General features: G+C 31.4%; 2 protein-coding genes across 3 annotated transcripts; both read left to right on the top strand.

Annotated features, from left to right (window-relative positions):
• Positions 1–94: 94 nt before the first annotated feature.
• On the top strand, positions 95–5,035 carry LOC143900375 (podocan-like). Of its 2 annotated transcripts, XM_077411647.1 has the most exons (3): positions 95–237; positions 336–3,056; positions 3,264–3,304. In XM_077411647.1, the coding sequence occupies exons 1-2, from the start codon at positions 228–230 to the stop codon at positions 1,283–1,285; spliced, it is 960 nt and encodes a 319-aa protein (XP_077267773.1). In that variant the 5' UTR covers positions 95–227; the 3' UTR covers positions 1,286–3,056; positions 3,264–3,304. The 2 variants fall into 2 exon arrangements, with proteins under 2 accessions (XP_077267773.1, XP_077267764.1); XM_077411638.1 differs by lacking the exon at positions 95–237 and having other exon boundaries at positions 2,899–3,056; positions 3,264–5,035.
• Positions 5,036–5,587: 552 nt separating this feature from the next.
• LOC143900355 (peptidylprolyl isomerase domain and WD repeat-containing protein 1) lies at positions 5,588–8,854 on the top strand. Its single transcript, XM_077411600.1, has 8 exons — positions 5,588–5,998; positions 6,301–6,403; positions 6,487–6,713; positions 6,798–6,991; positions 7,083–7,420; positions 7,505–7,694; positions 7,783–8,358; positions 8,470–8,854. The coding sequence occupies exons 1-8, from the start codon at positions 5,905–5,907 to the stop codon at positions 8,611–8,613; spliced, it is 1,866 nt and encodes a 621-aa protein (XP_077267726.1). The 5' UTR covers positions 5,588–5,904; the 3' UTR covers positions 8,614–8,854.
• Positions 8,855–10,773: the final 1,919 nt, after the last annotated feature.

A 10,773-nucleotide genomic window follows, 5' to 3' on the forward strand; every position in this document is an offset into this window, starting at 1 on the left:
TTCTTATTTGGACTTCAGCGCATCAATCTCCAATATCGATTCCATCAGCAGCCCTTTAGTTACTTGCCTCAACCTTACGAACAATAATATTGAGAACATTAAAAGAGGCGCTTTTAACAAACTTCCAAATTTAACACACTTGTTTTTTTCTAACAACAGATTTGACAACCCGTCAAAACTTCTTAACTTCGGAGGTCATTATAACTTACAAATTCTCATTGTGAATAATGCAGTCAGGTATGATCAATCTGAAGTTCAAATTTTCGGCGAATATCCTAACTTAGAAATGTTATCTCTTCGTCAAAATTCTATTTCCGATCTGCATTTTTTTCCAGAGAAAACCCCATTTTCTGAAGCCCTTTCTGCTTATACAACGGTTTCGACAATTACACAAAAAATCCCATTTCCCAAGTTACAGATCCTGGATCTTTCTGAAAACGACATACGAGGGACCGATTTCTTAAAATTGCTGCCGAATAGTTTATACTTTCTTGATCTCCACAACAATGGGCTTGAATTCTTCGATTTGAACATTGCGGACAAATTGATCGTATTGAACTTGAATAACAATAATTTCCATTGCACTAAAAATCTGCAGTTTCAAGTTGAACCGTGTCTCTCAGTGGTTGGTTTAAAGGATCTACACTATTTTTCCGTTTCCACAAATAACATTACGAGCATCGAATCGACCACTTTTCAAGATAACAACAAATTAGTTCACCTGAACTTGTCCGTAAATAACATAAAAACTTTACATCGAAACACATTTGCAAATTTGCAATACTTGAAGGTGCTCGATCTAAGCCAAAACGAACTTGAGAATGTTCCGAATATCTCAAATAAAATAGGAATCACTTCTTTGTATATTAATAACAATTACATAACAAAATTAATGTCAAATGCCTTCGCGCAAATGCCGAAATTGATGGATTTGTGGTTAGGAGAGAATCAGATTAATGAGATCGATGTTGAAGCATTTGCTAATCTTTCTGTTTTATGGGAATTAGATCTGTCGAGGAATAAGTTAAGTTTTCTGCCAGAAGGATGGACAAAATCTCTTGTATCTCTGAGAGTAATGGATTTAAGTGATAACCAATTCACTTCAATAGAATCTTTATCGCTGACAAATGCGCCGAGGTCATTAGTAGAAGTATTTTTAAGAAGGACTCCATTAAAATATCTGAATGTTAGATATATTGAGAGTTTACCGCAAGATCTGGTTATCAACTTTACAAACATGTCAAAGTTTACAATAAATTTATCGGAAATTTATAAAGAAAAATGAATAATGAAATTAAAGTTTTAATACTGTAGACATAAGAAAAGTGTTCTTCTCTTGTAGAACGCTTAGAAATAGTGGAATTAGAAATAATAATGGAAAATTTTTCTATGTAGCATCGGAAATTGAGCTTATCAATATTAAGCAGTATGTAATCTCATTACATTTCTGTGTATTGTATGTAAAATTATTTTTACTATAAAAATATATTATACACACTGATATTCTTAAATTAACATGAATGTTAAGATATGCGAATTTATATTTATTATAAAATTTGGCATTTATTTTTTTTGCGTATACCAGATATTCCCATAATATACTGATTTATCCAGTATTAGCACTTTTTCACATTTATGTAAATCCAATATGTAATAGTGTTCCTGATAGTATATAATAGTATGAAGTTACCTTTTACCATTTTATGTGCTCATATATATTGATGTTATCTTAAATAAAAATTACTTGACAAATGCAATACATGTGTCTAAAGTTCTAGAGATTTTTAATTTATAATTACATATATTGCATAAATTATTATTTAAATTTTAATCAAAACCATAGCTTATTCCTAAATCCATTTATCCATAGTATATTCAACCATAGTTATAGATTTAACATCTAGTACAGTAGAATTTTATATATAGGTACATATATATTTAAAGATTTTTAAATAAAATAACATTATTTTTACTACTGATAATGTATTTCGTCATATTGATATTTTCTTTCATCAGCGATAAGAACCAAATTGAAATAATATAACGTAATGCCACATTCTAACAAAATAATATATTGCACAAGTCTTAATAAAAATAGAAGAAATCTTGATTTGATTTCTTTAATATATTGATGAAATTTTTTTAACATAGAAATTAAACAGTTAATAATAGCGCATCAAATCTAGCAACATAAAGAAGATATAATCCACTTGAATTGTTCATTTTACATTTTTCCAGTCTACTTAAATAATATATGTGAGTTATTTAGATATGTGTTTTATATCTTTATATAATATATAAACTGTAAAAAAATATAAATATATAATAAAAATAAATCATTAATTAATTTCTTATTTAATTAAAGAGATTTTTGGTTTATGTAAAATACATATCTTAATTGTTTTCAACGTAGTTGCAAATTTTGTGTTGGAAATGGATTGAATCTTTTTATTAAAAATGACGAAGTTATCCTCATTGTGGACCATTGAAAATAGCGTCATACCACAACTTATATATTATTTTTATACATATATATTATTTAATTTAAACATCTCTCAACTTTTATTTAAAGTTTTTTTTTATTTAAATATTTTATCGCCACATATTATATATGTATATTATTAATTATCTAAGAATGATTCTTTCTTTGTATAACACGCAATACAGAAAAATAATAAGTTTATAAAGAAAAAAATGACAAAAAATTGTTTTACAGAATATATACATATTATGATTAATTTATTCATCATCTTACTTAAAACTTGCTGCGGTCATCAATCATAATTTTAACTTAAGTTTTTCTTTTTTGCGATACACTGCATAACCTTTTCTCAAAAGAAATCAGACTAATATGACGCAATGTTATTTTGGTATTTCCAGTTTCTAAATTTATAAAGTCAGCAAATTTATGTATATCAACTTCTATCCCACTATTCTTAGTTAAGTTACAGCATAACTGTTCGTTCCAGTCCAGTGTTCGAAATACAGTTCTTGCGGAAGGTACACCAAAAATAATTTAAAGTTTGCATCTTTTGGAGAGAATATTCTAAAAAATGGTAGGTCACATTTGATATTTTAAAAGAAATTTTACAGTAAATTATATAAAATTTCATATTTCACATTTCACATAAGAAAAAATTATTTTTATTGTGTGTGTGAGTGTTAATTAGAACAATTTAATTTATTATATAACTGTTACATTTAAATCACAAGTCATTCTTTTGTTATAATTTTGAAACAGCCGTTTTCTACTATATTTACAGAAATTGGCCATCATGAAGTTTGGCTTCACTATTATCATATTCATTTGCTGGTCTACACCAATACAGTCTACATCAATACAAAACATCAAATCATTTATAGTCAGCGATGCCGTAAATTTTCCAAATCTCACGGACAAGTTATCTCTACTTTCGTGTGAAAATGAAGTAAATTCTTTGGACTTTAATGCAGCAATCTCTAATATCAACAAGGATTTTATCAGCAGTCCTATAATTACTTGTCTCAATCTTGAGAAAAATCATATTGAGAACATTGAAAGAGGCGCTTTTAACAAACTTCCAAATTTAACACACTTGTTTCTTTCTAACAACAGATTTGACAGGGTGTCAAAACTTCTTAACTTCGGAGGTCATTATAACTTACAAATTCTCATTGTGAATAATGCAGTCAGGTATGATCAATCTGAAGTTCAGATTTTCGGCGAATATCCTAACTTAGAAATGTTATCTCTTCGTCAAAATTTTATCTACGATCTGCATTTTTCTCCGGAAACCCCATTTTCTGAAGCCCTTTCTGCTTATACAACGGTTTCGACAATTACACAAAAAATCCCATTTCCCAAGTTAGAGATCCTGGATCTTTCTGAAAACAACTTACAAGAGACCAATTTCTTAAAATTGCTGCCGAATAGTTTATACTTTCTTGATCTGCATAACAATAAACTTGAATCCTTCGAGTGGAACATAGCGGACAAATTGTTAGCACTGAACTTGGATAACAATAATTTCGATTACATTAGCAATTGGTTTAAACCGAACCTATCGATGGCTGGTCTGAAGGATCTACTCTATCTTTCCGTTTCCACAAATCGTATTAAGAGCATTGAACCGAACGCTTTTCAAGATAACAACAAATTAGTCTACCTAAACTTGGCCGTTAATGACATAATTTATTTACATCCGGAGACATTTGCAAATTTGCAATACTTAAAGACGCTCGATCTAAGCCAAAACAAACTTGAAAATGTTCCGCAAATCTCAAATGAAATAGGAGTTAGCATTTTGTATATTAATTACAATAACATAACAAAATTAATGTCAAATGACTTCATGCAAATGCCGAAACTGACGACATTGGTGTTAGGAGGGAATAAAATTAATGAGATCGATGTTGAAGTATTCGCTAATCTTTCTGTCCTAATGAAATTAGATCTGTCGAGGAATATGTTAAGTTTTCTGCCAGAAGGATGGGCAGAATCTCTCGTATCTTTAGAATATTTGGATTTGAGCGATAATCAATTTACTTTACTGGAGTCTTTGTCGCTTACCAATACGTTGTCATTAATAAAAATATATCTACCGATGAATCCATTAGCACATCTGAATGTTAAATATTTTGAAAGTTTACCGCAAAATCTTACTATTGACTTGATAAACAAGTCAAGTTTTGCAAAATGGACACCGACACCAGTGCCAGTGAGAGATTATTATTATGGATATTAATATATCCACGATAAAATTAAAAATTTAATACTATAGACATATATGAATAGTATTATTATATTTTCTTTGTTTACTAGAAATAATGGAATTTTAATTAATACTACAAGATTTTTCTATGCATTGAAAATTAAACTTATCAACATTGAATAGTTTGTAATCCCTTATATTATACCTGTATTATATATAAAATTGTCTTAATTCACTATAAAAATACTGAATTTGTAGTTGGTTATAGTTAGTATATAGTTACTATTTGTTAATCATATATTGTGTGATCTTTGATTATGATGTCATATATAACAAATGGAAACAATTTAAAATAATTATTTATTTGTTACAAATTTCTCCGAGTTTAAATATTTTTTAACGATTAAGAACTTATTATATTTTACCGTTATAAATTGTTATGTTGATTAAATTCACATGTTTCTACATTTGTACATATTTCACAAAGATTAAAACAGATTTTTTTAAATCTATTAAAAATTCAATACATGCGAATAGTAAACAAAATCTATAATTTCTATAATATATATCTATAGCATAGATTTGTAACAAGAAATATATATCTTTCTTGCGTTTTTATTATTATACTGTAATTATTGTAACAATTGTATTCACAATAATTAACACTCTAATTATAACATAGACATATTCAATTAAGTATAAATATTGTAAGTAATTATCAATAAAATTCTCTGGATGCAGTTGCTTTGTTGATGCTTTTGCTATCTCCAAAAGTGTAATGATAAAGATATTTCATATATTTCTCGTATACCACAGTTAAATATCTTAACTTATTTATCTTCAGTCATTAAATATCTTCTTTCTTATTTCCCGCCTTTTTAACAAGGTGCAGCTAAAAGCGAAGAACTCAACCCAGTTGTGGCTTGTGACTCAACTGTGAGCAGCATCATCTGTGGTGAGCAGTAGCTCGTCGCTGTAACGTAAACATTTCTGAATAAAGTAGTATATATACGGAAAGATAGATGGTGATTGGTCACCGCGTTGCCGCATTGTCGAGCTGCCGCGGTGCCGCGTCCTGTGTGCAGGTGCAGAAGCCAGGAGCGGAGAGCCATCCATAACATCTCGCGCTAACATCGTTGTAAGCGCGTTCTGAGTACGGACCTAAAAAAATGTATATTTGTATTCATTAAAATTGATAATATATTATCTAATAATGAGTGAAAAACGTGAGCACGAAGGCAGTGACACAGAAGATGGTTGGATCGGACCGCTACCTTCGGAAGCTGCGCCGCAAAAGAAGCAACGAGGTTAACTAACCTAACCAAGGCTGTTTTCATTTAATTTCCCGTCAATAAATGCTAATTGAAATTCATGTATCTATTATCTTACTTTTTACCTTCTTACTTATCGCACATACGATGTAATTTCTTTCCAATTGCTTGATACGAATGAATGTAAATGTAATGTTTACCTATTCCATGGGGGGTTTAATTTTTTGAAATTTTGATTTTTCTATTGTCCCGCTTGATATTTTTTGATAAATAAAAAGATCTACGTCACTCTAAGGAATTACATACATTTTTTAATTACTTTCTGTATAATTTTACAGTCTTGGAGTATGAACAAGTCTACATAGATAATTTGCCATGCTGCGAATGTTATGAGAAATCTTACATGCATAGGGATGTCATCACTCATATTTTAGTAACAAAGTTAGTATTTTAGAAATAATAATTACAACAATGTGCAGCAGTTTTCTTTCTGAAAGGCTTATTATTTAAATTTATTGTTACAGGTCGAATTTCGTGATAACCGCCAGTTGCGACGGACATATAAAATTCTGGAAAAAGCAGGAGGAATTAATAGAATTTGTAAAACACTTTCGAGCGCACTTAAAGCCGATACATTCAATGTCTGCCAGCTGCAACGGTGTTCACGTATGCTCAGTCAGCATAGATAAAATCGATAAAATTACAGACACCTTGACAGGAACTATTAAAATATTTGACGTTATTAATTTCGGTAAGTAAGAAAGTTTACGCGTGACTCTTATTTAAGATACGTAGAGAATATATTTAATTTATTCTATCCTGTATGTTATTTAAGATATGATAAACATGATAACGTTGGACTTTGTGCCACTTTGCGCCGAATGGGTTTACTCGGCTGGCGATGCAATATTCGCTGTGGCAGTGTCTTCGCAAGAATCCAACAAGATATATATCTATGATGGCCAGGGAACAAGTACACCTTTACACGTGTTCGAGAAGCTGCACACTAAACCTGTCGTCATTATGAAAGTAAGTCAGGCTATAATGGAAGATGCGCAGAAAGGAATGCCGAGATTTTGGTAAAATTAGAAGAGGGTAACGCATCTTTTTTTTTTTACAGTATAATCCAGTGTACGAGACGTGCATCTCCGTTGATAGAGCTGGAATATTAGAGTACTGGACAGGTCCGAAAACGGAATACAAGTTTCCCAAATGTACATCGTTCGAATCAAAGTTGGATACCGATCTGTTTGAATTCGCCAAAAATAAGACTTACCCATGCGGTTTGGCGATATCACCAGATGGTAAACGGTTCGCGTCTCTCAGTGGAGATAGAAAAGTGAGGGTTTTTAATTTCCGGACGGGCAAACTATACAGAATATTTGACGAGACGCTGCAGAGATTTAGCGAATTGCAGCAAACCGTACAGCAACTTCCAAACATGGAATTTGGACGCAGGTGGAACAATTGCATTTTATATGAATTGGTTCTAATTTCTTTAGCAAATAAGTATTTTTATATTAATTTCTATTATTATTACAGAATGGCAGTCGAGAAAGAACTGGATAAAACTGAAACAAATTTGGGAAATATTATTTTTGATGAGTCTGGTTATATTATTCTATATCCTACTATGCTGGGTGTCAAAATGGTGAATCTTTACACAAATCGTTGTATTAAAATCATGGGAAAGCCGGAGAACATACGACCAATGCGGCTGGCATTATTCCAGGTATTCAATAAAAGTCTGATGATTAAAAAAATACATCTGTACACAATATTAAAAATACTCAAATATATTATTCAATAATTCAATATAGGGAAAAGCGAGGAAGACTACTGCCGCGTTGACCGTTGAGATGGAGGCGTCCGAGAATCCCACGATGGAGCTGAATCGGCCAGATCCAACGTTGTTTTGCACGGCGCACAAAAAAAATCGGTTCTACATGTTCACGAGACGAGAGCCGGAGGATACAAAGAGTCAGGAATGCGACCGCGACGTATTCAACGAAAAGCCCTCTAAGGAGGACATCATATCTTCTACAGAGGCCACAAACATGCAAAAGATATACGACACGGCGATAATTCACACGGCGCTCGGTGACATCCACGTAAATCTCTTCGGCAAAGACGTCCCCAGGACGGTGGAAAACTTCTGCGTGCACGCGAAGAATGGCTATTTCAATGGTCACATATTTCATAGAGTTATCAAAGGTTTCATGATACAAACGGGAGATCCTACTGGCACTGGTACCGGCGGTGAGAGCATATGGGGAGGCGAGTTCGACGACGAATTCAAGCCGAATCTGAAGCACGACAGGCCGTATACTCTGAGCATGGCAAATGCAGGGCCAAATACGAACGGTAGCCAGTTTTTCATTACATTGACACCGACAGTGAGTATAAATTCTTTGTACGGTAGATAATACTTTGTAAGGTTTCTCAGAAATTGATTATGATATGTTTGCGAGATTTTATTTAACACAAATATCTCATTCGTTTTTTAGCCCTGGTTAGATAACAAACATACCGTATTCGGTCGAGTTCACAAAGGAATGGAGGTCGTGCAAAATATCAGCCAAGTGAAGACAAATCCTAAAACTGATAAGCCTTACGATGACATACGAATAGTTAGCGTGACTGTTAAATAATTTTATATAATAAAAATCGAGATACATTTGTATAAAAATCACTCCCTTTCTCAATCATTTCACGACATATGTTGGTGTCCATTTACTTCTGCGCCATTTGATATGCCAATCCTCTGATGAAGTTATATGCTCCCGTAGCGCAGGTGAATAAATTAACGCTGAACAAATTGTAATTCTTTGGTATGATTACCAGTGAGTATCTGGAATTGTGCGAATTCAAATAAATCATCAATCAACCTTGTATAGTGAATCTCAAACGAGAGATATTTATATACCTAGACCATATAGCACCCGTAACCATAAGACTCGCGGTTTGGCTGAGAGAAATTGTATCCGCGAGGCGTTTGACATCCCCTATACCTGCTATAACCAGGCCCCACTTAAACGTTGGCGCCCAAAAAAATACAGTGGTCGGACCTGATAAAACGTTTTTTGTAAAACATTTTTTGGTGAATTTAGCGATCTCTTTTTCAGAGACGTTTTAATTAGACAAGACCATACCTGCAGGATGCAAAAACGCGGCGCGGAATCTCTCGGGTAAGACCGAAGCGATCTTCAACATTAATTTCTGATAAGCACTGACGTTTCCAGGTAATGCCATAATTTTGCTTTATAAAATTACTCTGCCAAATCGGAAAAATATATTTTACAATATAAAAATTATATGAAATCTTCATAATATAGTCTGTAAAAAAATGTAAATAACAACTATAACGTTCACATCACGTGTATCTCGCATTTCAGTAATGACTTCATTCAGTAATAATGTATACTGGGTACCACAAATGTTTTAATCATTTATGGTATTTTAATGCATTATTATATATTATATTATATAACTATTTGTGGCGAATTTTTTGCCTAAGGTAATATTTAATTAATATGTTAATCACTTTTTTAATGTTCAATTTTTTAAATAGCGAGATGTTTGGGGTATTTCACTTTGATTATATTTTGATATAGAAAATATAAAATATTTTATATCATAAAATATACATTTTTTGATGGTCTTGCTTTAATACTTTTATGCATAAAATAGTGACATCAATCGATTGACGTAAAGAAAACATAATTGCATTTAAAAAAGGTACGCAATATTGCACGTTGCTAATAACTTTGAACTTTGAATGTGCTGAAAATTAATACGCTGTCATTAAACAATTTTCCAAGATACTACGTTATAAAATGAGTCGAAGATAGTGTGTTTGACCAAATTGCTCGTATATAATTATTGCATATTCAACTAAGCATTTAATTTCATTTACTTCCGCAGGAAAGACTAATCCGCACGGTCATTTGGGCTTAACAAACTCACGGACCCGAGCTCATTACATTGCGGACACTCACATACATTTACACATTATGTAAACTCATATACTTATATATAATATATATATATATATATATATATATATATATATATATATATATATATATACACACACACACATTGTTATGAGACATAATGTTAATATTTTCTTGCAAAAGAAAAAATAGAAACAAGACATAGCTTAATTAAAGAATAATAAGAAAAATTAGAAAGAATTAAAAAACTCATACATGTATAATGTACATATTGATGTACAATACATGTATAAAATGAAATAGCGAGTTTTTTTTATTTATATCTATTAATAAAAAGAAATATTTCACTGATAATCGTATTTGCGCGAGAGATTGGACCTTAATTAGTTTCAACATCGTAGAAGTGCCGCAAGAGATACACATCATATTTTTGGAATTGGTATATATGGGATCGTATGATGACCTGTTTCGTAAATGAGAATTCATGAAGAAGCAAAAATGAAAGAACATGAGAAGAGCCAAGCAGGCAGCGAAGCATCAAAGCGGAACAAATATACGGTGAATATTTGTAATTTATTTTATATTTTATTATTTATTTATTATTTTCGTATGGCATATATGGAATTAATTGCATAATTTTCGCGACAGTTACATAGCCATTACGTTTACCATTTCATACCTCTATATAATGCATACGTCAAACGCAATATATCATTTTTTTGTTTAATTAAAAGTGCAGTTTTATATCGACGAAATTATCTGTCATAAAGATTTGGCTCGCAATGTAATTAAAAGTGAAATACAATTACAATTAAATTTAGTTGAAGTAAAAAGAACAAAATATACATATAAAGA

The sequence above is a fragment of the Temnothorax americanus genome, unplaced genomic scaffold, assembly GCF_048541705.1.
Source record: "Temnothorax americanus isolate GAGA-0224 unplaced genomic scaffold, ASM4854170v1 Scaffold10, whole genome shotgun sequence".
NCBI classification, from domain to species: Eukaryota; Metazoa; Arthropoda; class Insecta; order Hymenoptera; family Formicidae; genus Temnothorax; species Temnothorax americanus.

Bases quoted from the DNA above. Each gene is read 5' to 3' on its own strand.
- LOC143900355 (XM_077411600.1), top strand. From the start codon at position 5,905: ATGAGTGAAAAACGTGAGCACGAAGGCAGTGACACAGAAGATGGTTGG. The intron at 6,714-6,797 runs GTAAGTAAGAAA...ATGTTATTTAAG, and splicing joins ATTTGACGTTATTAATTTCG to ATATGATAAACATGATAACG. The intron at 6,992-7,082 runs GTAAGTCAGGCT...TTTTTTTTACAG, and splicing joins AACCTGTCGTCATTATGAAA to TATAATCCAGTGTACGAGAC.